The 27,748-nt window shown below is 42.7% G+C and overlaps 1 protein-coding gene across 11 annotated transcripts in view; it reads right to left on the bottom strand.

Annotated features, from left to right (window-relative positions):
• The window catches only part of AKAP13 (A-kinase anchoring protein 13), a 299,586-nt gene that overhangs the window by 145,289 nt on the left and 126,549 nt on the right, over nucleotides 1-27,748 (bottom strand). For all 11 annotated transcript variants that reach the window (XM_026673060.2, XM_087972785.1, XM_087972786.1 and 8 more), the window contains exons 4-5: nucleotides 17,438-17,588; nucleotides 2,967-3,263 (exon numbers count right to left, since the gene is read on the bottom strand). In XM_026673060.2, the coding sequence (XP_026528845.2) occupies nucleotides 2,967-3,263; nucleotides 17,438-17,588 (448 nt within the window). The remainder of the gene's footprint in view (nucleotides 1-2,966; nucleotides 3,264-17,437; nucleotides 17,589-27,748) is intronic.

A 27,748-nucleotide genomic window follows, 5' to 3' on the forward strand; every position in this document is an offset into this window, starting at 1 on the left:
TAAATAGAAAGTGTTTCTCGTCTTTTTACCCCACCCCCAGATTTTTTTTTATTCTCAAAATTCACTCGAGAGAGTTAACTTCTCCTTCCTGGCGTAAATCTGTCAACCCTATTTTATGCATAAAAATTAAAAACAGACAAAATTGGGGCCGAGAACTGGCAGCTGAGTGACTGTACAGAAGAAAAGCAGGACTCCCCTCCTAGAAAATTTCTAAATGGCATCAACATGTTGGTGCCTATATATGCTCCATTAGAAAGCAATACTGTTATTGCTTTGAGTTACGTAACATGTAAATTTAAGCTGCCCTTACGAGTCAAAAGAGCTGCAGGACCGTCCAGTGCTAAATATATCTGGATTAAATTTTGTCAGGAAGACAATATGGCCTCAGCTTGGTATCAGCTAAGAAGGACTTAATGCTCAGAGTTGGCCTTAAAGCCATTCTAGAGCTGTTTGGAGAAAGGGCTGAATAATTGGGGAAAATGAGAATAAGACTTGTCTTCCAAGAATGACCGATTGATTGATTTCATTGCATTTATATGCCCCTGCAATCATCAATGAATCTGTAGTGTCCACAATAAAAAAAACACCAGTACGAAAACAACCAGAGTGCATCTGAGTTGTGGGTACTCCATCATTGGAGGCTTTTAAGAAGAGATTGGATATCCATTTGTCTGAAATGGTTTAGATTCTCCTGTTTAGGTAAGGGATTGGATGGGAAGACCTCCGGCGTCCCTTCCAACTCTATTATTCTCTTCTGTTATTCTTTCTATGATCACATATATCCATCCCATCAAGCCCAAAGAAAGTCCATAATGGTATAAGCATCTCCTACCACAGGCAGTGGTTGGACTGGAAGGCTAAAAGATCTCCAAGTCCCTTCCAACCCTATTATTTTATGTTCTATGCCCTAAAATTTGCAAAATCGATATATTATAAAATTATCAAGCACATTTCAATGCCAATAGATAGCTAATTCTTTTTTAAATGTTTTTATTGCATTTTTTCTCTTTACACATCTTAAACATCTTTAAGAGTACTGAGGCATCTTTGTTACAAATACACATTTCCATACATTTCTAATTATTCATATACATTTCTATACCTTTTTCTTCTCTCTACAATTCTTATTCCTATTGTCTATCCATTCATACCATTTTTCCCATACCGCATAATACTCCAAATTTTCTTTACCTTTTAATTCTAGGGTGAGTTTATCCATTTCCACACAATCTAAGATCTTTTGGATCACTAGGCCTTCTGACGGTATGCTATTTTTTTTCCAGCATTGTGTGAGTACGATCCTCGCTGCTGTAGTTATGTGCAAGATCATATATTTTACCTTTTTGTTATATTTCCCATTAATTATCCCTAAAAGGAACTATTACGGCTTCAGTTCTATTTGACAATTTGTTATTTCATATAGCCGTTTTTGTATTTTGATCCAATACTTTTTTACTTCGGGGCATAACCACCATGGGTGAAAGAAGGTACCTTGTCCCTGTTTGCATTTCCAACAGCTTGGGTTCAGATTTGGGTACATTTTTGCCAACCTTGTTGGGGCCAGATGCCAACGATAAAACATCTTACATTGATTTTCCTTATATGCAGCGGATTTTGTTACTGTACAATTTTTATTCCAAATTCTTTCCCAATCTTCGAGCTCAATATTATGTCCAAAATTTTTGGCCCATGCATAGCTAATTCTTGTTGTCCCATTCCAAGGTGTTGCACCAAATTCTGATTGAAAAGGTACAAGCGACCATGAGGAGCACAATTTGGGAAGCGCAGCATAGCTTCGTGGCAGACAGATCAGATTTTGCTAATGAATGTGAGAAAAATGTTGAAGTGTGAGCAGACTTGCGTTTGGAATGCATTGCACAAATATGGAATTCCAAGTTGATGGTTGAATAGGATAAGAGTGGCATGAAAGCTAAGTAACTATGCATGAGAATAAACGGAATGCTTAAAGAATGGGAGTAAAGAGGGTAAGATAAGGATACGTGATGTCATTCATCCCAAAAGCAAATAAATGGCAAGGAAACTAATATCTGGAAAGGGAAAACAAATTATGATCACACTGTTCAGCCAGCTGCATGCTGCAGCCACAGACAAACCAACAAGTCAGAAAATAATTACCACAAAGAACAGTTGTTAAAAATATGAAATAAAGATACAGGTGGTAGAGAAAAGAAAAGCAGCCGAGGTTCAAATTATTAATATTTAAAATTAGCCCCCGATGCTCCATTCTCCATTTCATTTCCATAGTGGCCTTTTCTAGATATCTCCAGGGTATTTTAGTAGGATTGAAAAACCAAAAGGTGCTTTTTCAAAAGGCAAACTATTTTTCATTGAAGGCATTTTGCTTCTCCTCCTCCTTCAGTTCTGACTGGATGGTGAGGAATGGAACTGAAGAAGCTTCTTGGACGAGAAGTAAAACATCTTCAAGGAAAAACAAAGAAAGTCCAGTTGCCTTTTGAAAAAGCATCTTTGGGGCAACCAAGACCTGGGTGACTCAGAATCTCTGTAGACAAAAGAGGAACCATTAATTTAATGTTTTTATACCCAAAAGTTAGCACTGTCTTTCTTTCTTTCTCTCTTTCTTTCTCTCTCTTTCAGGAATTCTCATTCATGACACTTCAATTGTCCTGATAGTCATTTTGGTTAACTCACAGGATAAAAATGCTACAGGTAACATCCACCAAAACTAGCAACAACTGAAACATTTGACTAAGATTTGTTTATGTGGCGTGGTATAAAGGCAAATTGCTTAGAAAGCTAATCTGCGCAGACAAACAGGGTACTAATAGAATAAATCAGGTTTACGGAAAACAGATTTAACACCTGTATTTTGCAGGGAGAAATCAGTCCAGTTGGTCTAAAATATGACGTGGGGAACCAGCTTCTAAGTTTGATTATCGCCGTCACAATCCAATCTGCAGCACGTACAAAGTGTTACCCAATCTTACCATTGAGACTGTGGTCTGTTCCCAAGACGTTCCACTCAGTCGGCAGCTTCAGGTGACAAAACGCCGAAGTTACTTTCTCATCCAGAAAATCCAAGTCCCCGGCAGGTGGCCTGGAACGGTCCAGAAAACGTGTAAAGTTTAACGCTTGCTGGTTTCCAGCACACGATGCCAGGAACTGTGCCGCGTCGTAAGCCTCATCCTGGACAAACTGCAAGCTCTCCTCCGCCACCACCAGAAGAGGGTGGCCTTGCTTGGTAGCACAGAGAGAGACTTTCACCGTCTCGCAACAGTCATGACCTGCGATGGAGAAAAAAAATTGACCTAAGTTAAGACATTGACATTCTACTTTTTCCATATCCTTCCATCTCTGGCTACAGCATCTTCATTTATGACCATTGCCCGTATCGCCACGGGAACAAAACTCAGATGCTTGGCAACTGACTCACACTTATGACGGTTGCAGCATCCTGGTCTCATGTGACTCCCCTTTTGCGACCTTCTGCCAAGCAGAGTCAATAGGGAAGCCAGATTCACTTAGCAGCCATGTTACTCATATAACAACTGCATTGTCAGGTTCAAAATCCAAGAAAGAAAACCTTAGACTCCATTTGTATAGAGAAAAGGACTTTTACTGAAATTGAAGTGGTAGCAACAGGAGAAATACAAGATCTGAAGCAAAAGGTGAGGAAATCACATATAGAAAGTTATCCTAAGTCCCCACCCCCAACAATTCAAACTGGACATCCAATCTGAGGTGTGTATAATGTCATGTGGGTACATCTTCAGGTGGCGTCTCGGACATCTGGTATGCCAAGACGGTTGACCTTGGCCTAGAAAAGATAATTGGTTGCATATGCGCAGTAAGCAAGAAAGCACCCCAACTTTTATAATTCACACAACTTAAACCTCCAGCACCCTTCCCCCCCCACGAGGCCCAATTATTCCTCCCCATCTCTTTCTATGGCAGCCGGAAAGAGTCACGCTGAAGAAGGAATCTTGGAGGCTGACATGCAGTGATTCATGTAAACACTGGGGCAAGAAAGGTCTGAAAATGGAGGCAAAAATCACTTAAGAACTGTCTTGTTTAGCAACAGGTGTTTTGGGCTCCATTGTCATTGTAAGTTGAGGACTACTTGATTTTAGCTTTTTCCTAAGTTAGGGGGTAGGGATATGGGTTATCAGAACATTCAGACCTGGTCTAGCTATCAAAACCAGTCAAGATGAGGAATGCTACCCTTTCAAACATTTTACAATATTAGTATTGTACTACTTCTCACAGCAAACCAAGCCAAAATGAGGATTATACAGAGCTTACAAACTCAAATTCCTCTTCCCTCTGAAGGTTTCCTATTTTCAAAACCACCATTGTTTTGTTGGTGGATCAAGGCCTCGCTTCTCCTCCTTTCTTGTACCCCGTTGCAGTCACCACCCTCCACACCCAAACTGGAGTGGCCATACTGAAAAAGCTACTCTGCCAACTACTTCGGTCCCTCGTTGCATGAATCAACATTCTCCCCTCTCCCGCCTCCTTCCTCTCTATTTTTATTTACATCAATGAACTCAAATGACGTTTTCTTCTCCAGAAAACAGATTTGAACAATTTGCAGCTGCTTGCAGGACAGTGGCAGCTGGGGGAAATCCTTTTACGGTAACATGGCAAAAACAATCCATTCACTATTGAAGAGGAAAACCGAAGCAGGAATTGGAGCTCTTAAATTCTCAGAATAAAGATAGCAACAATCTCTATACTTCGGATTTCATAAGCAAAGAGGTAACTGGAATTAAGAATCCAAGTGGAAGGAGCCAAAAAGACCTATTTGTAGCTGCCCAACTTAATTCTGTTCAAAGATAAATGACAAGCAGATAGACGCCGTGGTCAAGAGACTAGGGCAAGGGTCTTCAAACTTGGTAAGTTTAAGACTTGTGAACTTCAACTCCCGGAATTCCTGAGCTAACATGACTGGAGGAGGAATTCTGGGAGTTAAAGTCCACAAGTCTTAAAGCTGTCAAGTTTGAAGACCCCTGGACTAGGGTAATGAGAAAGGATGATAAACAGTGGTAAGATTCAAATTGTTTTACTACCGGTTCTGTGGGCGTGGCTTGGTGGGCGTGGCAGGGGAAGGATACTGTAAAATCTCCAGTCAGAGGTGGTATTTGCCAGTTCTCCGAACTACTCAAAATTTCTGCTACCGATTCCCCAGAATTGGTCAGAACCTACTGAAAACCACCTCTGATAATAAAGATATCACTGCCAACAACTGTTCAAATAGTTTGAACTAAAAGATGCTCTTCTCTCTCTTCTTCAGCCAACCATCCCAGTAATTCAGACAACCTGTGCAAGTAGTAAAATGGGGCACAGATTTTATCTGTTATATTATTTAAAAAGCTACCCATACCACAGCCAAATCTGGGTGGCATACAAAGTTTAAAGCAACAACTATAACATATAGACCGTGATGTACAAGTTTAAAACAGTCAACCTCAAATCACAGCAACCACATCAGCTCATCTAATCTCTTGGCCAAAATACTTCGGGAAACAGATCTTCAAAGTCTACCGAAAGCCTAACAGAACCAGGGTCATCCAGATTTCTGGACAGATGCTGTTCTGGATGGATGGATGGATGGATGGATGGATATGAATAAAAATGAAAGTACATAGTTCTAGCTTTTAAAGTACTTTTAGCAACCTAGGCCAATTTCAAACAGTCTTTCAGGTAGCCCTCAATTTGTGACCACAACTGAGACCAAAATTTCTGCTGTTAAGTAAATTGTTAAATGAATTTTGTCTCATTTTATGACTTTTTTTTGCCAGTGTTGTTACAGTGGTGGTATTCTACCGGTTCAGCCGAACTGGTAGCTCCGATGATCATCTGTGAGTGAACCAGTTCGCTCCGACGAACAGCTGTTGGGCCCTCCTCCCGCTTTCCCTGGCTCTATACTAACCTTTATTTCCTGCTTTTCAACCTCGGCTGCTTCGCGTGGCACAACAGATTGCCACATGTCAGCTGTTGATTGCAGGATTGCAGGAGATTAGTAGCAAACACTCTGCGTGCGCGCTAAGTGCGCATTTGACACGCACACACGCAAAGCACGCGTGCGCGTGCAAAGCATACCCAACAAACCATGCTCACAGAACCGGTGGTAAAAAAAACCTCACCACTGTGTTGTTAAGATAATGACATGGTTGTTAAGTGAATCTGGCTTCCCCGTGGACTTTGCTTGTTAGAAGGTCACAAAAGGGGATCCCTTGACCCCAGGACACTACAAATGTCATAAATATGAGTCAGTTGCCAGGTGTCGGAATTTTGATCATGTGACCATGAGGGTGCAGCACCAGTTGTAACTGTGAAAAACGGTCCTAAGTCACTTTTTTCAGGGGTGTTGTAACTTTGAACGGTTGCTGAATGAATTGTTTTATGTCAAGGATTATCTAGGACTGAAAGCTAAACTGGAACCATGTGGCACTTTCATCTCCAAAATCCCAACACTCTTGAGAGTCAAAGCAGCCACAGCAAAGCAAGGTGCGTCTGTTTTAGAATTTTAAATTTTAATTTTTTTAACTCCCTGCTTTGATAGTCCTTTCCTAAGTGTCCTTCTCTGAGTGCTGTCTGATCATTTCTTAGACAGCATCTCTTCCCCTTGTCCCTCGGGATCATTCTCCTGTATCATTTACAACTGGGAAATTTGGAAAAAAATTAAGAGCATCAAGATATACAGTTTTCCAATGTTCCTGCTAATAAGAAAACCACCAGGGTATCTTGATGCTCTTAATGACATCTTTATGCATGTCCAGACGTTCATCTAATAGAAAATGGCTGGGTTCATGAGTTAAAGCAAGGGTCTTCAAACTTGACAGCTTTAAGACTTGTAGACTTCAAACTCCTAGAATTCCTCCTCCGGTCACGTTAGCTCAGGAATTCCGGGAGTTGAAGTCCACAAGTCTTAAAACTTTCCAAGAGACCCTTGAGTTAAAAGATAAAGAAGTTTCTTTGGGTCTGGCTTAGCATGAATCCAGCATTTAGGGTTTGTAGGTGACCTAGCCAACTGTAGTTTATTCACCAATCTTGGCTATGTATAAATCTGGGTATAACCTATGTAACAGAATTGTGTCAAGAAGTCAAATAACCAAAAGGCCGAATTCTAAAACGCACACTTCCAGGACTGAGAAGAGTCACGCTTGGGATGAATTTTGGGAAATGCAGTTCCCTCACAGCTGGAAAGCATCAGGATGAGGAACATTGGACCATTAAGTAAGGAGAAGTAGCTAGGAATCTGGGCTGAACTAAGCAACATTAAAAGTGTTGCAGCTCTTAAGAGATGAAACCAAGGTGACAAATAAGGCTTAATCAGATCAAATATCCAGCTGCAGAGAGCAATGTGTTTGCTTCCTTTCTTGTTCTTTGATGTTGTTCTTTTCCCCTGCCACTGACATGGTTTCCCTCTGCCCAGAATTAGATGTTGACTTTGTCAATTAATTCAAAAGCAAGAAGAGCTATTCCTCAAAGAACACAGTGAAGATCTAAATTGCTTCAGGACTTCCAGAACCCATTCCATTAAAAAGAGAAAAGATCTGTGCTTTGCAGTATCTGTTTCATATTGCCTCTAAGGCTGAACGACAGAAATCAAATTGCTAAAAGAGGCAATTCGGTATTATGGATTTGTAAAGGAAGAAGGCAGGAGAATAACAAGATTAAACACACGCACAGCCAGACACAAGCTGGAGCCTAAAACATAGATTTCATCTGCCACGCTAGGAGATAAATCATATAGTCCTAGGATCAGCGAAAGAAACAGTATATAACAGAATTTGTAGCTAATCTCATAAGGGACTATCTTAGCAATGCATAACTAAATAAAATATTATACACAGAGGGGAAAAAATACCTACAATGCATTGTACTACATTGTACTGAAAAACTAATGTAGGCTATTCACACAAGTATTCCCCCAACCCTGAGTGCAAAGATCTATGTATAACATATGGATATTGTATTCATTCATTCATTCATTCGTTTATAAAATACACAAATAAAGCTTTGCAAATAATTTTACCAAATCACCTACATTCTCATACTCTTTCATAATCTTGGAAGTTTTAAAGAAGAGATTGGATAACCATTTGTCTGAAATGGTATAGGGTTTCCTGCCTAAGCAGGGGGTTGGACTAGAAGACCTCCAATGGTCCCTTCCAACTCTGTTATTCTTTTATTTCCATTTCTTTCCTAGAAAAATATTCAAAGCTGCTCTCACTAGGATTATACGCTGAAACAGATAAACAAGCAAGTAGCAGTGAGAGTCACCTTCAAATGCTTTCTTCAATATACATTGTGAAACCTTTGGAACATAAAGCCACTCCTTGCTGCATATGTGTAAAAAAAAGTCATTTATTAACAATACAGAAAGCTTCCTTAGACTGAGTCCTCCTAAATGAATCCCCAACAGGGATATTTGTTTAGTTTTAAGACCCAAATGTTTTTCAGTCTACCTGGAATCCATGGAGCTTGGTTTGAAAATTTCTGCAATCAGCATGCAAAACTAATGTTCTTTTCCTATGCTAGCCTGTTCTGTGTTTGAGAAGTTAAAGTGGAATATCCTTTGATCTTAATCAGATCTCTTATAGGCTGATTTATCTAGTACGATGCATTTTCAGCAGGATGAGATTGTACATTAGTGCCGTGGTCCCCAACCTTTTTGACACCAGAGATCTCTTTCATGTTTGCTCGCTCATTGCTTACCTCCAGCTGTGCAACCTGGTTCCTAACAGGCCATGGACTGGTACCAGTCCGCAGCCCAAGGGTTAGGGACCCCCTACACCAATGATTCCATAACGGCGAAAATGCTATACAGCTATTATCCTCAATCAAACTGCTGCTGTTGTACTGTTTATACCAGGGGTCGGTAACCCGTGGCTCTGGAGCGGCATGTGGCTCTTTCATCCCTCTGCAGTGGCTCCTTATCGCTGGTCAGCTCCACAATTGATAGGGCTTTCAGTTAGGACAGGTAGAGGAAAAAGGATGCTACGCTAGGAGGAGACTCTATGGTGGGGGAACCGGACTTCCAATCTGCTCCAAAATTGAATTGGGGGGGGGGCTTCCAATTAGATCCTTTGTGGCTCTTTGAGTGTTTAAGGTTGCCAACCACTGATTTAGACACTATCCCACTCCCAAGATGAAAGTCCCTGCAAAATGGATCACCGATTTTTAATTTTTAATGGTGTGACAGAATAAGAAAAGAACATTAGGTACATGTAAGTGTTGTGGACTGGACTTGGACCCAGTTCACATCCCAGAAGGAATGGCTAACCACTTCTATAATACGCCAAGAAATCTGAATGAATTTGCTCTGGATTTACTCCTGATAAATCACCAGAATGAAGTCGTTGTAAGTGTGTATCATGGAATTCATTTGAAATTAAACTGAAAAGTACATTTCATGAAGATGGGAAAAGGGACAACTGTCATTACCAGTGAGAATTTCTTTAATGAAAATGAATGTGTTGCCTAGAATAATATTTTTGTTCTAGACAGTACCTGTTTTGACAACTGATGCACCATTTACACAGTGGCAGAAGGGGATAGCTAAATTTGCGTAGCAGAGGAGTTAAGTATAAGGTGTTGCAATCGGCAAAGGGAAGAGGAGGAGGAGGTTTACCGGATTTGGAATTGTATTTTGTGGCTTGTTGTTTGCTTTGGATGAAAGAGTGGGTGTTGCTGAGAAATAGAAGGCTTTTGGGGTTAGAAGGACACGACCTGAAGTTTGGGTGGCATGGATATCTGTGTCACAATAAACTCAAGGTGAATGTGGATTTTAAACATCATTACGTTAGACATGCCATGTTGAGAATGTGGAACAAGTACACCCAGGATGTGCTTCAAAACGTTCTTGTCCTGCCTGCTATCTGGACTCTGGAAAGAGTGCAGAAAAGAGAAGGAAAAATGATTCGGGGCTAGAGGCTAAAATAAATGAATTGGTATGTCTAGTCTAGTGAAAAGAAGGACTAGGGGTGATATAATAACATGTTCCAGTATCAAAGGGGCCCTCAGAAAGAAGAGGGGGTTAACCTATTCTCCAGAGCACCTGAAGGCAGAACAAGAACCAATGGATGGAAACTAATCAAGGAGAAAAGCAATCTAGAAATAAGGAGAAATTTCCTAATAGTGAGAACAATAAACAGAGGAACAACTTGCCTTCAAAAGTTGTGATTGCTCCTTCACTGGAGGCTTTTAAGAAGAGGATGGACAGCCACTTGTCTGGAATGGTATAGGGCAGTGATCCCCAACCTTTTTACGCCGCGGCCCGGTATCCCCAACCTTTTTATGGCGGCCCAGTACCGACATCAGCTGGGCGCCGCCATCTTGTTTTGATGAAAAGTGCTTCCGGTGAGCTTTCTACCCAGAAAAGCTCACCGGGAAGCACTTTTCATCAAACAAGATGGCGGCGCCAGCAAGCCAGCTGCCCGGTAGGACTTGTTCCACGGACCGGTACCGGTCCGCGGACCGGTGGTTGGGGACCCTGGTATAGGGTATTCTGTATTCTATCCAGCTGTGGACTATTCTGTCTTTCATCTGACTATTCCTACGTAGTGTCTCCTAAGGTCATTCTCACATACAATTGCACTTGGTGAATCCCTGCAGTAAATGCAGACATGCAGGCAATGGAGAATAGAAACTTTTTCAGGTGTCCCATTTCAAGAAAAAAAAAATTGTAGAGATTGAAGTGGTATATATGGTTTCAATATCTCATTTGCCCTGATCGTGTGCTGAGGTTCATGAGATTCAAATTTTTTTTACTATGGGTTCTGTGGGCGTGGCTTGGTGGCCGTGGTGTGGCATGGTGGGCGTGGCTCTGCGGGCATAGAAGGGGAAGGTTACTGCAAAATCCCATTCCCTCCCTACCCCTCTAACCTGCTTTCCAGCTCTGTTCTCCTGTACAGGGCAACAAAAGAAGATCACTTGGGACTTGGGAGGCGGGGCCAGTCAGTGGTGGTATTTGCTGGTTCTCCGAAATACTCAAAATTTCCGCTACCGGTTCTCCAGAACCGGTCAGAACCTGCTGAAGACCACCTCTATTCCATAACCTCAGGGGATGGTGGCCATTTTTCAGTTTTTTTAAAAAATCAGTCCTTTTATATATATTTTTTCAAGTACTACTGTTTATTGGAACTGGGCAGGTAATCAATTTAAGTAGACTCTTAAAGGTCAACTACACAAGTCACATCCACTGAGATGACATGGTACTGACACCTCAGTGTATGAACTGCTTCTATGCATCATAGCTAAGTCTCTGAACCCAAGTCCACCTCTATCCAGTTTAGCCAGTGAGAAATGCTAGCTTCTATTGGAGAGAAATCCAGCAATCGGACTTGATAGAAAATAATATGGAAGACATTCTCTTCGTGCTGATATTTGGCCGCCCACCCAGCTGTACTCCATTCAAGTAAACTGCTTTTATCACCAAGCTGCTTGGAGACACAACACTGTTGTGACTAAACAAGAAATATTGGCTGCTTCACTAGAGCATGACTTCACATCCAATCCAAGCCAAGTGTGGAATCCAGCCTATTCAAGATCAACTCTTCAGAGGATTCAAATCTCAGATCAGACAGCAGAGTTTCAGAAACTATTTCAAGCTTCTCTGGGAACCCCGATGTAGCATCACTTTTGTGGCTGATTGAGGGTGACCATATTAATGGGTCTCCTGAAATCATTATGATGTAGTAAAATATGTCATGTCTAGAGGAATATACTGAAGTTTACTGAAGAGCACTGGACATCTCTAATACTTATTTTATTTGAATTCTGAAGGTATTAGCAAGGGAAACACTAACATTTGTTCATGAAGATTTGGAAACTCTTTTACATTTGCATAGGGGCATCCTTAGGTCATCAACAGAATATTATATTTGTAGCTCAGGGTTGTTGAACTGTGAGATTCTTGGTGCTCTCTGTTTGGTGGGCAAATAGAGCTCATAAAAATTGATTCCTGGCAAGCAAGCAATTGAAGGGAGGGATGGAGGGAGGGAGGGAGGGAGGGAGGGAGGGAGGGAGGAAGGAAGGAAGGAAGGAAGGAAGGAAGGAAGGAAGGAAGGAAGGAAGGAAGGAAGGAAGGAAGGAAGGAAGGAAGTTACTATTGAGAGTGCCTGGACTTCCATAGTCTCTCAGTAAAATCCCCTAGGAAAATCACTTAGTCTCCAAAATCATACAAAGAACTGAAGAGAGGATTGAGAATTTTATTGAGTGGGAGAGTACTTGATATGTTTCCTAAGAAAGTAACTTATTAAGCCAAGATCACATGACTATTACTTTCAAGCAACCACATCTTACACAACTTGTTTACTTATATGATTCCTCACTACAAAGAGAGGGGAAAATCAAAGGAGGGGGAAAAAAACCCACAATCTCTACAAGACACATAAAAAACAAATAGTTCTGGAGAATTATTTGAAAGTAGCAAAATTATAGTAAAGATAATATGCATGTCGGTGTGCATAATCAGACAAAAAGATACAAAGTGCACATTTCAAACCCCAAAATGAAAATCTTTAAGAAAACTCTGTTGTAAGGTGGTCTCTGGGCTTGGCTGTTTTCTTGCAGACCAAATTAGGTAACATCATCAGTGCTAGAGGGAGTGGAGAGGAGGAGTGGGAGGGAGGAGGAGGAGGAGGAGGAGGAGGAGCAGGAGGAGCAGGAGGAGGAGGAAGAGGAGGAGGAGGAGGAGCAGGAGGAGCAGGAGGAGCAGGAGGAGGAGGACTGTGGGGTCTTTGGTGCTGTCTAAATTTCACGGTTTTCTTGTAGATGTTTCACTACCCAACTAGGTAACATCATCAGTGCTAGAAGGGAGTGGGGTTTACTATCTTTTTATATACTAAAATAATGGCTTGCCCTTCAGTATATAAAAAGGCCACCAGGAGGTTTTATCTGTGTCCTCAGGATCACCTGGGTAGTGCAAATGTGTGTGGAGCCTTCTTGGCTGCAGGAAGTTTTCTGCCCTGTGTCCCTTCACTGTTGAAGACAGATTCAGGTTGTTGGGGATGAGTTTGTGTTGTCTGCATCTCAAACTGACGTGGAAAGGGTTCCTGTTGTGTGCAATTCAAACATCTGCACTCCTCAAGTGATCCTGAGGACACAGATAAACCTCCAAGTCGCCTCAACGACTCTTTCAAAGAAAGCAAATGACCAGCTGTCTGCAAGGAATATAAATCCTTCCATTCCCTACCATCCAGTCAGAGCTGAAGAAGCTTCTTGGATGAGAAGCGAAATGTCTTCAAAGAAAAAGAAGGAAGTCCAGCTGCCTTTTGAAAAAAAGCACCTTTGGCGACGAAGAAGGTGGAGCCTCCTCGCTGACGGACCGTAGATTGCGACTCTCTGCAGCTATGGTTCGTGCTCTTTCATTGGAGAGCCCCGATCATTACAATTAGGGGCTGAAGCTGCTTTGGAGGGGTGGCGGAGTAAGGGAAAGCCGCAAGCCAGGTTGAGGGGAGCCGCATCTCCCCCCCCCCGGGCTTGGTCTTTTTCCCCCCAAAGACGACTGCAGCGGTGGTTTAAAATGGCCACCCTGAAGAGGAGGACTCAGCTGGATTAAGATTTGTGCAGGAGGGAAGAAAGAGGTGGATAACATCTGAACCGGGACAACTGGGCAATCCAACTAAACAAAAGGACCCTGGGATTAAGGTAACATGGAATTTTTAAGAAAAGAAAAGTGAGCGGCGAAATTAGGGACAGGAAACAAAAAAAGAAAATATTTTTGACAGCTAAGCGGGGCTTCGAACCGGGAAAGGAAGAAGCTGGAACTGAAGATTTAACTAAATTGGACTAAAATATTTTGGGAATAAACAGGCATAAAATAAAGCTGGACTTAAGATTGTCAAAAAATAATAATAATAAAGTTTACAAATTGGAGACTGGACTGTGCTGGAATATTGAGGTTCGAAAACACCCTAAATAAAAAAATAGGGGGGAAAGGTGAAGACTTTGTATAATGGAGAGTGCCACCTTTTGACAAAAACTTGAGCTTAAACAAAAGGGAAAGCATCCTGTTTCTGAATGAACTTGTGTGGATATAACATTAAAGAAATATTGAAACAAAGTAAGAATCTTAGAAAGTGAAAGCAGAACCAGAATAAAGAAAAAAGCAAGGAAAGACTGACTGTGGGATTGATTGATGTTTTTGGAATAGACCCTGGGCTGGAATAACTGAGAACTTTAGAAAATTGAAAGTAGAAAGAAGGAAAATAGAGTGGTTTTTTTGTGGACCTTAACGATCATAAAATATAAGAGTGTGTAATGATGATATCTCTTTGGGAATTAAAAATGGAACTTAAAAATATGAGAGAATTACTACAGGAAAGAGGCGAATCACTTTGCTCTGTGTTAGAAAAAATGGAAATGGCGATTGAAGAACAAGAAGAAAGAGCTTCAGAGGAGGAGGAGTTGACTCAAGGAGAAGACATTTTAAATAGACAATTAACACAAAGAACACTACAAAGAAGTGGGGAAAGAAGGAAGGTTAAAACATTGAGATTTAAGAAGGCAATCAAAAGGGGGAATACCTGTGAAGTCGGGAAAGGCAGAAAGACCCAGCAGAAAAGGGGAAAGGAAGATATTAAGAAAGAGAGGGATATAAACTGGAATGAGAAAAGATATGGGGAAAAGAGGGGGAGCAAGAGCAGTAAAAAACAGGTGCATGAAATAAAGAACTACGGAAATAGTAAAATGTTGAAAAGAAATTGTTTTTTCAGAGATAATGGTTGATGAATTAAAAAGGGGATTCTGCAGGGTGACAAGGGGTAATAAGAATATTTCTGCAATTAAAAATATTTAGAAAATAGGGTAATATAGATACTGATAACTCTTATTAAAAATCAAGGGGGAGAAATATGCTGCAGAATCCAAATGAAAAGATGTAATGATTATTACTGTAACTTCTTAAAAAATAATGGTTTATTGGAAATCAAGATGAGGGAATAAAGGTATATTTTAATCATTGAGGTGTCACACTCAAAGCAGTAAAAGAGGGGAATCTATACTTGTTGTTGTTTTTTTTAGTGTTAAAATTTGTATTAATCTAGAATTTATAAAAAGAATGTGTAATGGAAAAGGAATATGACAGACTAAACAACCAACTAAATTAATAAGTTAATACAGACTATTAAAAGCAAGGAGAGACATTGGTAACTTTTATTATTATTATTATTATTATTATTATTATTATTATTAGGCAAACACATATTGTTCGTCTTTATTTTTAAAATAAATATTAAAGGATTATATTTGAAATAATTGAAATGAAACAAAAAGATGTTTCGATTGAGATTAATGAAAGAGGCTAGAATTAATGTGTTTGTTTCTCTCCTTACTGAAAATTTGGAATGGAAAAGGTAATAATAGAATTAAGTATGCATATATGAATGTATAATTGCTGTCATATTTATATGTAAAGGTGATGACCCGGAAATATGTTGTCCACTAAAAAGAGAGTTTTGTTTTTAATGTAAAAAACTGAATAAAATTTGTTAAAAAAAAAAAAAAAAAGCACCTTTGGGACACTCATGTCCTGGATAAGGACCCAGATTGTTGGAGGCAAGAGGCTGAATCTGTAAACCGCTTAGAGAGGGCAGCAAAGCACTGTGAAGCAGTATACAAATCTAAGTGCTATTGCTCCAACTGAGAATCTCCATAAACTTTATTTACACACAGCACTTGAGCATCTTTTACATTTGTCTTTCCATTGTAGATTTTTAGCATCATCCATGCAGTTCATTTCCAATCAGGAACATTTCTCTAACAGACAGAAAAGAGCTTCCTCTCCATTATTGCTGATCTCTCGTTAGTTATTAATGCTGCAGCACTCAAAGAACATTGGCTCTGACTACCTTTGCTTGTTGTCACTGATACTGCTTCAAGACACAAGCCCTTGATGAGACAAGTCAATTATGCAAGCTACAGACCAAAGAGGGCAGCAAACCAAAAGAAGGGGGAGACGGTTCCTGACCCAGTTGGGTTACTTTTGAGGACTTGGCAAAGGTCAAAGGAGAGCATGATATATTTTTTTCTTCTTAGGTTGTTGAATTTCATAAGAGAGTTCACTTTAAAAACCGAGCTGCTTTTTTCCCTCCCTTGTTACTTTTGAAAAATGTAGGGACATAAGAAAGCTTGTCTCATCATGAGTCAGTTCATTGGTCTATCAACATCGCCATTGTTTTCGCAGACTGGAAATGGCTCTTCATTGTTTGAAGAGACTCTTTCCCAGTTCCATCAGGAGGTGGTGAGGCTGACCCCATGACACTCTGCAAAAATGACGGAATACAATTTCCAGTGGACAATGGGTGGAGATGCCACTCCCTGCCTCTCCAATGAGTTGAAGCAGCAGAATTATTCAGAGTGAAGGAAATGACAACATTCAGCTCTTGGTAATGCAAACTTTGTATATAGGTAGCCTTTAATGTCAGAAACATCTTGCCTGTGTGTCTTGGGTTTGCAAAACCCTTACAATTATCCATAATATGAGCCATTAAAATGAAAACATTAAATGCAAATAAAATAAATGATAACATTTATGTTTCCTAAGGCCTAGCAAACATTAAGAACTGTCTCTTTTTAATAATTAAAAGAAAACTAACTAGGCAGAGCATTTTGCAAGGAGGGAGGGAGGGAGGGAGGGAGGGAGGGAGGGAGGGAAGGAAGGAAGGAAGGAAGGAAGGAAGGAAGGAAGGAAGGAAGGAAGGAAGGAAGGAAGGAAGGAAGGAAGGAAAAGGAAGGGAGGAAGGGAAGAAGCAAGGAAAAGAGAGAAAAATAAAGGAAAGACGAAAGAGTGGGGGGGAGGGGCGGGGAGGGAGGGAGAATTCCTACCACATAATTAGTGCCAGCAATTCTTTGAAAGCCCTACTGTTTTTCTAGAGCAAGCAAAGGGCATCATATTCTCTGGATGCTGCACTGTTTTCCAAAAACCCACATCACCAGTGACGTTCCATCCAATTTCCTCTGTGCTGGAAGTGGAGTCTTAGTAATTGAGGATGCACGGGAGAGCCATCTCTTGTTGTAGCATGTTGAGCCATAATGCAACAAACCAGTGTTATAGTGTCATAAGACCAACTCTCTTTTACTGAGCTGGATTCAGAGTTAAAGCTTGTTGTGTGAACTCAGTCCTAGAAGCTCAGTTCTCCATGGTTTTCACTTCTACTTCCCCGCCTCCCTTTTTTTCCGATAAAGAAGTCATTTGCTGGAAGTGTTGTCCTCCGCCCACTTTTCTGTCCAAGTTACAGCCCAGTTCTTCCTGGACACACAGGCTCACAATCAAACCACACTTGCTCATACAGTGCCCGAGCACAATACTGCTCCTACGGGCAGAGTGCCGATTTTGTACTCACGCCCCATTCAGATGTATAGACCCAATGCAATAAGAGCTGCGGGAATTTAATGCTTTCTAGTTTCTATTTTTGGATTTTATGCTTTCTATTTTTTGCAAGTATACCTGGAGCAATGGTTTCCAACCTCCCTGAATCAAGCTTCCTAGTGCTGGCGCAGTGTTGAAGGGCGGATCCAGTAAAAACGAGGTAAAAAATTACATCGTCACTTTCGACGTGATCATCTTCAGTAAGCAATATGGTAATTATGCAGTCACCCTAAGGAAGCCAGGGAACAAAAAAAAAGAGAAGAGACTTTTAATTTTAACATCCATTGATGAAATAGGTTAGTTTAGTAATAGTTGCCTTTGGTGGAATCCTAAAACATCTGGAGAACCACTTGAAGACCATTGGCATTGACAAAATGAACATCAGTCAATTGCAAAAGGCAGTTTTGCTTGGAACAGCTTACATCCTTGTGACATTACCTTTAAAATTATTAAACAACGTGTTCCTTTACCAGATCTTGGGAAGAACTCAGTAGGAAAAGGAATATTCTTTATTGTTTAAGTATAATGAGACACACAAGGAATTTGTCTCCGGTGCATAAGCTCTCAGTGTACATACGAACAACAACATAGTGGTAAGTCATAGATCATAAATCATAGGATACAATCATAATCATAAGATACCAATAGGAGAAGGTAGTAGGAAAGATAACGTGAGAAGATGAAAAGATGAGAAAGATGGGTGGATAAGAAGGATGATAGCAATATAGCTCTACTAGAAAATATACTTAGGCATAAGACAGTGCTTAGGGGAGTAGGCATTTAGTGATGGCATGGGGGAGGGGACTTTGTCTTGGAATGCAATGCCCTATAGCGCCATCCCGAGGGAAAGAGTTGAAATAGTTTACGTCCAGGGTGTAAGGGGTCTGTAGATATTTTCTCAGCCCTCTTTCTGGCTCGTGCACTATGCAGGTCCTTAATTGAAGGCAGGCTGGTTGCAGTTGTTTTTTCTGCAGTCCTAACTATCTGTACTTGTCCTGTAGGTGGATAAAAATTCCATATCCAATCTAAACATTTGGGTGACTGTGAAACCAACCATAATGTGTAAGACAGTATAGGTTATTATGACAAATTGGATGAATTAAAAAGTTTGGTGCTGGAACGGGAAAAAATTTAATGTGGATCTTACTAAGGTTTTCAAGGTACAAAGAGAGAGAGATTTATTCTTCAAAGAGCAATTAGGACAACATCACTTTAAGCCAGATCTTTATATGCTAATGATTTCAGTTGGGCTTTTTTAAATCTTCCTTATTCTTAAATTTGTGGGACACGGTGGCTCAGTGGCTAAGATGCTGAGCTTGTTGATCAGAAAGGTTGGCAGTTCGGCGGTTCGAATCCCTGGTGCCACGTAACGGAGTGAGCTCCTGTTACTTGTCCCAGCTTCTGCCAACCTAACAGTTCGAAAGCATGTTTTAAAAAGTGCAAGTAGAAAAATAGGGACCACTTTGGTGGGAAGATAACTGTGTTCCGTTTGCCTTCAGCACTTAGTCATGCTGGCCACATGATCACGGAGACGTCTTCGGACAGCGCTGGCCCTTCGGCTTTGTAACGGAGATGAGCACCGCCCCCTAGAGCCGGAAATGACTAGCACATATGTGCGAGGGGATCCTTTACCTTTATTCTTAAATTTATGGGGTTTCATTTGGGCCTCAATGTCTATGGAGATTCTCAGTCATCCAGGTCATAGTTGTCCCAAAGATGCTTTTTCAAAAGGCAATTGGACATTCTTGTTTTTCTTTGAATTTCCTTGCATTACACTTCTAAGTGAAAAACAAGAAAGTCCAGTTGCCTCTTGAAAAATCAGCTTTGGGGTTTGGGCCTCAAGTCTTCCGGCTGTATAGAAAAGGCAACACACACAACTGGTAAAATAATAGAAATCATAATAACCCTGAGGGAGGCCACACCAGCTCCCTGGGCAAGAAAAGATTATCCCTGTTCCTAATGATGGCATAAAAGGACAAGGAAGATGTATTGATGGAACTGGGATAAATAAACAACTTCCAAAACTTTGGAGCAACAAAATAACCCCATACTCCATCCCCTTCAGCCTTAAAAAGTAGCAGAAAAAGGGTGTTGGTACTTACCTGATACACCCGTTCTCTTTGAGCTGTGAGGAGCATCCAGTAGTGGGAGGTGCTTCAGTCTCTGCATGTCTAGGCTGGGCTTAATTTCTGGAATGCTCCTCCTCCTCCACGGGACTCTTCCCCAGGGTTCCCCAGTTTTGGCGAAGACGAGAGAATAAACACCCTCGCCCTCAATGCCCTAATGATTCGTTGGCCGAAAGAGGACCCCACCAGATGGGGAAAGGGTGGGGCTGGATGCTCTTCACAGCTCAAAGAGAACAGGCATATCAGGTAAGTACCAACGCCCTTTCTCCCATGAGCTGCTCAGAGCATCCAGTAGTGGGACATACCAAAGCTTGGCCTGTCCTACGGGAGGGATTCTGTCTGGCTTGGAATCTCCTCCGGGTCCCTGTGGACCCGTTGCAGAACTCTTCTGCCAAAGGAGGCCTCAGCGGATGCAAACACATCTATTTTATAATGCCTAATGAAGGGCGATGGAGAGGCCCAGATTGCAGCTCGACAAATTTCAGTTATTGGTGCCTGCATGGCTCACGCTGCCGATGCTGTGGCGCTCCTTGTTGAATGAGCTGTTATGCCCCTGGGCACCTGTAGTGATTTAGTCTAATACGTTTTCGCTATCGCAGCCCGTAGCCAACGGCTTATTGCGGAAGATGAGACCTTGCATCCCTGAGTGTTTGGCTGAAACGACACAAATAAAGCTTCTGTTTTTCTGAAAGTCGCTGTGCAGTGAATATATATTTGCAATACTTGCCTCACATCAAGCTGATGCCATTGTAGTTCCATCCCTTGAGACGGCCTGGGACAAAAGTTAGGAAGTATCAGCTCTTGTGCCCTGTGAAAGGCCGAATTAATTTTGGGTATAAACGTAGGATCAGGACGAAGGACCACTCGGTCCAAATGAAAGACACAAAGATCTTGTCTGATCGACAAAGCTGCCAGTTCTGCCAAAGCTGCCATACAATGAGCAGAAGTGATCACTACAAGGAAAACTACTTTATACATCAGAAATTGGAGACTTGATGATTTCAAGGGTTCGAAAAGGTACTTAGTGAGTGCAACGAGGACCTTGTTAAGGTCCCAAGTGGGATAACTGTAAACCACTAGCAGGTGTAAATTTGTGGCTCCTTGAAGGAAACTCTGTATGCGTGGGTGATGAGAAAGAGACAGTAGACCCTCACAAGAGATAACCGATGCCAAGGCTGCCACCTGTCTTTTCAATGTATTAAGTGATAATCCCTTGTCAAGCCCCTCTTGTAGAAACTCTAGGATTTGAGCCACTGATGGAGAGATGGGATCAATTTGAGACTTAGTACACCATTTGCAGAAACTGGACCACGTGGCATTGTAAATGCAGGTTGTTGAGGGGCGTCTGGCAGCTTGGATGGTGGCGATAACTCTGTTGGAAAACTTTTCATTCTTCAGACATCTACACTCAACCTCCAGACGGTCAGGTGCAACCATTGAGGGTCCGGATGTTGAAGGGGTCCCTGGGTTAGCAAAACCCTGTCCGGCGGAATTCTCCATGGTGTTGATAAGGATAGACTACGGAGGTCTGCAAACCATGGCCATCCGGGCCAGTAAGGAGCTATTAGCAGAAGCTCCACCCTCTCGTCCAGCAGCTTCTGGAAGACCTTGGGGATCAGTGGAAGTGGTGGGAATGCGTATAGAAGACCCTGGGGCCAACGGCAGTGGAGCGCATTGAAGCTCTCTGCTCCTTGCGAGGGGTACCTGGAAATGAATCTGGGGAGCTGAAAGTTGAGGGGGGAAATGAACAAGTCTACCACCGTCTGCCCGAATCTCCTGACTGCCTCTTGAAACAGGATCGGATGGAGGCGCCACTCCAGTGGATCAATCATGGCCCTGCTTAGCCAGTCTGCCTGTGTATCCAAAATGTGCTCTGCTCTGATGGAAAGCAGGTAGTTCTCCTCCCAACGACACAAGCACTCCGCTTCTCGCATAAGGTGTTTCGACTGTGTGCCCCCCTGCTTGTTTATGTGAGCTTTTGCTGTTACGTTGTCGGTCAATATTAGTATGTGATGATTGTGTACCTGTGGAAGGAAGCTGAGGAGAGCCAGGTGTACTGCTCGAAGCTCCAGTCAGTTTATGCTGCACGACTATTCTATGGAGGACCAGAAGCCTTGGGCTGTGAGCGATTGAAAGTGAGCTCCTCATCCAAACAGGCTGGCATCGGTGGTGATGGTAAGTCTGTGGGGCTCTTTGAAGAGACAACTTCTGTTGATGACTGGTCTGGTCCACCAGTGTAGAGATATGAGGACCTTTGATGGTACCTTCTGGAAGACCTTGGGGATCAGTGGAAGTGGTGGGAATGTGTATAGAAGACCCTGGGGCCAACGGCAGTGGAGCATGTTGAAGCTCTCTGCTCCTTGCGAGGGGTACCTGGAAATGAATCTGGGGAGCTGAAAGTATTTGGAGTTGCTTCGGCCGGAGCGCTGGTACAGAAGCAGGAACCACTGGAGGGACCTAGTGTGGAGCCGGGCCCAAGGAATGATAGATATACATGAGATCATCTTGCCTAACAATTTTGATAGTTCAGCTAGGGACACCCTCTTATGAACTCTGATCTCCTTAACTAATTGATTAGTTAACTAATTGATTAACCCTGATCTCCTTAACTAATTAAACTCTTTTGTCTATCTGGTGACAGGAAAACTTTGCCTTCCACCGTATCTATGACTGCCCCCAAATGGATTAATCGAGTTGATGGTGTTAAATGACTCTTTTTCCAATTGATTGAGAACCCATGTTGTTGTAGGGATTGTAATGTGGTCTGAATATCTCTGACTGCTTGATGATCGGAAGATGAAAAAAATTAATATGTCATCAAGGTACCACTGGTGTCGTACAGGGATACCTCGGAGATGAGCAGCTAGAGCTGCAAGAACCTTTGTGATGGTCCTGCGGGCAGAAGCTAGTCCAAAAGGAAGGGCCACATATTCAAAATGGTGGCTATTATAACAGAATCTCAAAAATTTATAGCGGGAAAGCCAAATAGAAATATGTAGGTACGCCTCCGTCAGATCTATAGACGTAAGGACGTCACCTTTTCTGATGCTGAGTAAGATAGATTGCAGGGTGTGCATTTTAAACTTGTGATATGCTAAGAAACGGTTAAGACGTTTCAGATCTAATATTGCCCTCCATCCCCCCGAACTTTTGGGAACAACAAAAAGATGTGAATAGAAACCTCGCCCTCGTTGGTTGGTTAGCTACTGGTTGGATGGCTCGTATGTCCAGTAAATGTTGGATAGCTGTTTCCATAAGATTGCGTTTAACTGGATCTCTGGAAAGAGGGCATGACATAAAGAAGTCTGGGGGAGTGGATTGAAACTCCAGCGCAAGGCCAAATCTGATTGTGTCTCTGACCCAGGAATCAGATGTTGATGAGTCCCATTGGTCCGCGAATAATTTAAGGCATCCGGCAATGGGAGTCGGGTCCAGGGAGTTATTTTGGATGCCGGAAAGACCTGTTTCCTGCTCCTTAAAAGGATCTCTTGGATTGGCCACCCCCTTCTGTTCCTAGCCCCGAAGTCGGACCTCTCTGGCTGCTGCCCTGGTCTGAATGATGGGGGTCTCTGGTATCTGGGTGAGAAGGGTCCCTGATAAAAGGGCAGAAAGGATCCCCTCTGAAATGACTGAGGGTTTCTAGAATCTGACTTCTGAAAAAGGGAAGGTAGAATTTTCTTTATGTTTCGGGTTTCAATTAGTAGCGGGTCGAGGGCAGGGCCAAACAATCTGTCTCCCGCAATAGGAGATGAAGCCAGCTTGCATTTGTGCTTAATGTCTGCTTGCCAATGTTTTAACCATAGTAAGCGTCACGCTGTGACATGTGAAGTAATTAATGGTCCTGGCTGAAAACGTGACCGCATGGTAAGTTGCGTCAGCTGAGAATTCAGCGGCTGCTATAAGTTTTGCAATATCTTGGTGTGCTCTAATGTTGGAATTAGGGACATGCTCCCATAAGAGGCAGAGCTATCTAAGAGAAGAACGGGAAAAGAAGGAAGCGGCCGTGGCTGCTCTGATGGCCCACGCATCAGACTGATGGGCCCTGCATAGGGCTAGCTCAGCCCATTTTTCCTCCAGCTTTAATGCCCCCAGCGCTTCACTGGGAATGGAGGACAAGGACGCTAATCCCACTATAGGTTCGTCTACCTCGCGAGTATTCAAACAATTTTGAGAAATCAGGGGCCAAATTAAAATATTTCCTGTCATATCCCATGGGGGCCGGGTACACCGCTGCAGATGCCCATTGTTTCTGTACCAGGTCCGAAAACAGGAACTGGAATCACATCTGCCTCGACTACTGGTTGGTTTAAAATTAGATCTTCTGGTCCCTCTTTTTAAGGAGTTGGAGTGGTAGGAGGGGCCGACTTGTTCAGGCGCGCAATATTTTTTGCATTAAACAAGAGTGATCTGAATAGTTGTGGGTGGAATAAGCCTGTAAGTACAAGTTGATCGGGAACGAAGCCCTCATCCTCAGACATCCTCCTTTCTAAGGGGTCCGGTTCCAACAGGAGCAGGTCACTGTCATGTATTGATCCTGATTCAATCTGTTCCATTTGATCAATTTGATCCGCTTCTTCCGCCTCCTCCTCCTCCTTTGTCAGCCCTTGGAAGGGCGCTCCCCCCTGTAACTGTACCTGGGTATAGTGTTGCTCCGACCTGGTCAACGACCTTAGTGATTGAGAATCATAATCAGCAGTTACAGGATGTTCCCTGGTCCGATCTGTGTGTTGAAGACCTGCTGCAATTCCCTGGCAGATTGCCAGCTCCATCCAGGCCTTCATCCTCTCTGGAACTTCCTCTGGAAGAATGTCGTTCTGTCAAAGACTGGCAGCCATTGGAGTGAATGTAGCTTCGGGAGCCCTTCACGTGGTTGGTGTTCCAGGTAACTGGGCCTGTTGGCTCTGGGGAGTGAAGCTGCGCCTGGATGAGAGGGAGAGATCTAGGGGAGGAGGAGGGTGGGAAGAAGTAGACGGACCTGGACTGGGGGGGCAGAAAGTCCTGTGAGGCCCTGTGCACCTCCCGTGTGCACTTATCTATCTGCTTTTCTAATGCTTTATGGCGCCTGTTGGCATATTTTTCTGAAGCTTTAGAATTCCCTTTAGTCAGCTTAGGTTTGTGCTGAGATTTAGCTTTGACCTTCAAGGTTGAGGTCTGAGAGCTACTACCGCCTGCCATTTCGATTGAAGGAATTACAGTATGCTCATTATTCAATGCAATACTGTGGAGGCGGTTGGCACGCCCAGGGGCCTGATCTAAGGACAGACTGGTTGCCCTGACAATGTTTTATTCCCCCTCTTTTTTTAATTATCTAACTATAATGAGTCGTATCTCAGTAATAATATTTTATTGATATTAAAATATTATACCAAATAGATTTATTATTATTATTATTATTATTATTATTATTATTATTATTATTATTATTATTATTATTATTATTATTATTATTATTATATCACTAATATATAGCTATATATATGGATATCAAATAAATAGCACACAGCTAAAATTATTGAAAATCCAAACAGCCAAATTGAGAACGCCTAAAGGCCCAAGTTAATGAAGGTAGAGGCCTTCAACAGCTTCCCTGGACAGGCGGACACAGGCCTAGGTGCTCGCTGTTGTGCCGCTGGGTTGATTGGGCTGTGAGGGTTAAGCCAACAATTTAAATGTACAGATAGCCTCGAATATAGTAAGAAAAAGACGAGGGTGTAATGATCCCAAGGGTTCCTAAAGATAAACCTCTGCTTGGGAAAGAAAGTACCTCACACAGCACGAAATGAAATACAGTCAGCGCGGCCACAAGTTCTTTGTAAAAAAAACAATGGCCTCTGGCCATTAAACTTTTGGCGCGCTCCACAGCAGCAAACTCCTGCCGTGTGGAGGAGTAGCCTCAGAGGGCTTCTCCTATATGGCTAAACGGCGAGGAAGGGTGGAAGGAACTAAGCATTTAAATCTTCCACCCCCAGACAGCGTTCAGAAGGAGAGCGATACGACTCTGTTGTGAGCAAAAACGCTCACGCCACTGTTCAGATGTAATAAACTCTGTGGCTATCGGAATGGCAGGGTTAGAAAGAGCGGTTGTGTGGAGGGGGCGCAGAACAATGCTGAAGCCTCCCTCCGCTTCCCGACAATGCGAGCGATCTCCGGCTGCCAGATGTTAAAGAGCCAACGTCGGGAGATCGTAATGCGATTAGGAGGCTAAAGAGTACTAAAGACAAACTGGTCAATTTTCAAACCTGCTAATAAGAAACGAATTTTCCTGTTTCAGCCAAGGAAGAATCAGAAGCACTGCCTATCCTGAACGAGGCTGAGCCAAAACTGGGGAACGCTGGGGAGGAGTCCCGTGGAGGAGGAGGAGCATTCCAGAAAGCTCAGCATGTCTAAGCCCAGCCTAGACATGCAGAGACTGAAGCACCTCCCACTACTGGATGCTCTGAACAGCTCATGGAAGAAACAGGAGTTTCCTTCAAACAAAACCAAAAATAAAAACAATTGGCACATTTGATTGATTATACTGTTTTTTATTCCAGATGAAGATTGACCCACAGGCCACAAATGCCAGACACAGAGAAACAGTAACCATCAAGGAGAGTGCTGGTAGCAAGCAACTTTTGGGTGAAAAGAATAACTGTGTGAGTTGGGGTCAGCCATCCAAGCTCATAGGTGAATTTCAACTTTGATGGCAAAAAAAAAAAAAAGGTAAAAACCAGGAACAAAAGCAAACAAAATGCTTTTAATCACTAGAAAAATCATACGTCAGGCACAAGAAACCAGGAACCAGGATCGAGTTCAGAATGCGCTATGATTTTATTCTGTGCTACCTGTACACAAGAATTGGATCTATTAATGATCAAGGCCTGTGGGCCAGATCCAGCCCATGGAGTGCTTTAATCTGGCCTGCAGGGCCCCCCTGGGAACAGTGAGGGACTGGCTTGCAGTGCCTCTGCCAGCGAAAACAGGCTCCTGAGCTCCATTTCTGGCTGTGACGGCCTCCTGCAACCCTCTGCCAGCGAAAACGGAGCTCGGGAGGTCTATATGCAGCCCTCCCGAGCTCTGTTTTCGCTGGCAGAGGGTTGCAGGAGGCTGTTGCAGCCTGAAACGGAGATAGGGAGCCTGTTTTTGCTGGCAGAGTGCTCAGGATGCCACAGGTGACCCTGACATGAGTGACATTGAGCTGGCCATGCCCACTCTGGCCACACACACACACACACACACACACACACACACACCAAGGTCAAACACAATCCTGGTGCGGCCCTCAATGAAATCAAATTTGACACCCCTGATCAAGGCAAACTCGCAGAGTCAATGGATTTTTAGGAAAGTGGATTTAGGTCTCTTGTGGGTGCGGGGAACATAGGGACTCCAGACTGATGATGCATTTGACCCTACCCTCCAGGCTCAATCAGGTCATTTTCTGCATCGTTCCCGAAAATGATTCCCCGCCCCTAGTTGGGAAAGCTAACAAAATATCCCTTGTCTCATTTTTTAGAAAATGCCAGAGGATTGAGTGCAGAAGCAGGCAGTTCTCGACTTACAATGGTTCATTTAGTGACCGCTCAAAGTTACAACGGCACTGAAAAAAGTGACTTATGGCCGTTTTTCACAGTTATGGCCATTGCAGCATCCTCATGGTCACTGATCCAAATTCGGATGGTTGGCAACCAACTCATATTGATGACGGTTGCAGTGTGCCGGGGTCACACGATCCCGTTTTGCGACCTTCTGATGAGCAAAATCAATGGGGAAGCCCAATTCACTTAACGACTGTGTTAGTAACTTAACAACTGCAGTGATTTACGTAACAACTGTGGCAAGGAGGGTTGTAAAATAGAGCAAAACTCACTTAACAACTGTCTTGCTTAGCAACATAAATTTTGGGCTCCCCTGTGGCTGTTAAGTCAAGAAACTACCTGTATTTCTCACCCACCCAATCAGTTTGTTAGGAAGACAGGCTCACACCTTTCAGTGGAAGGCATCCTGGTTTAAATAAATCCAGAATTTTTCCATCAAGGAAGGCTTTCCCCTTTGCAACAGCAAGGTAGCCTTGAGCTCCGAAAGAGCCGTTTAATTTGAGCGTGTTTATTTTTCCTGGTTTATTATTACCCAAATAATGTCATCTGTTAGAGATCACTACCGCACAAGGTGGTTATTATAACCCCCTTCACTTAAAGCAGCTAACAAATGACTAGCTGGCCTTGCCAAGTCTCATTTGGAGAAAAAGGCTTCCGTGATCAAAGCAAACTTCTGGCCCAGACAA

This window comes from Notechis scutatus, chromosome 11 (assembly GCF_049901735.1).
Source record: "Notechis scutatus isolate UNSWTSFEM ecotype Mainland chromosome 11, rNotScu1.2, whole genome shotgun sequence".
Lineage (NCBI taxonomy): Eukaryota > Metazoa > Chordata > Lepidosauria > Squamata > Elapidae > Notechis > Notechis scutatus.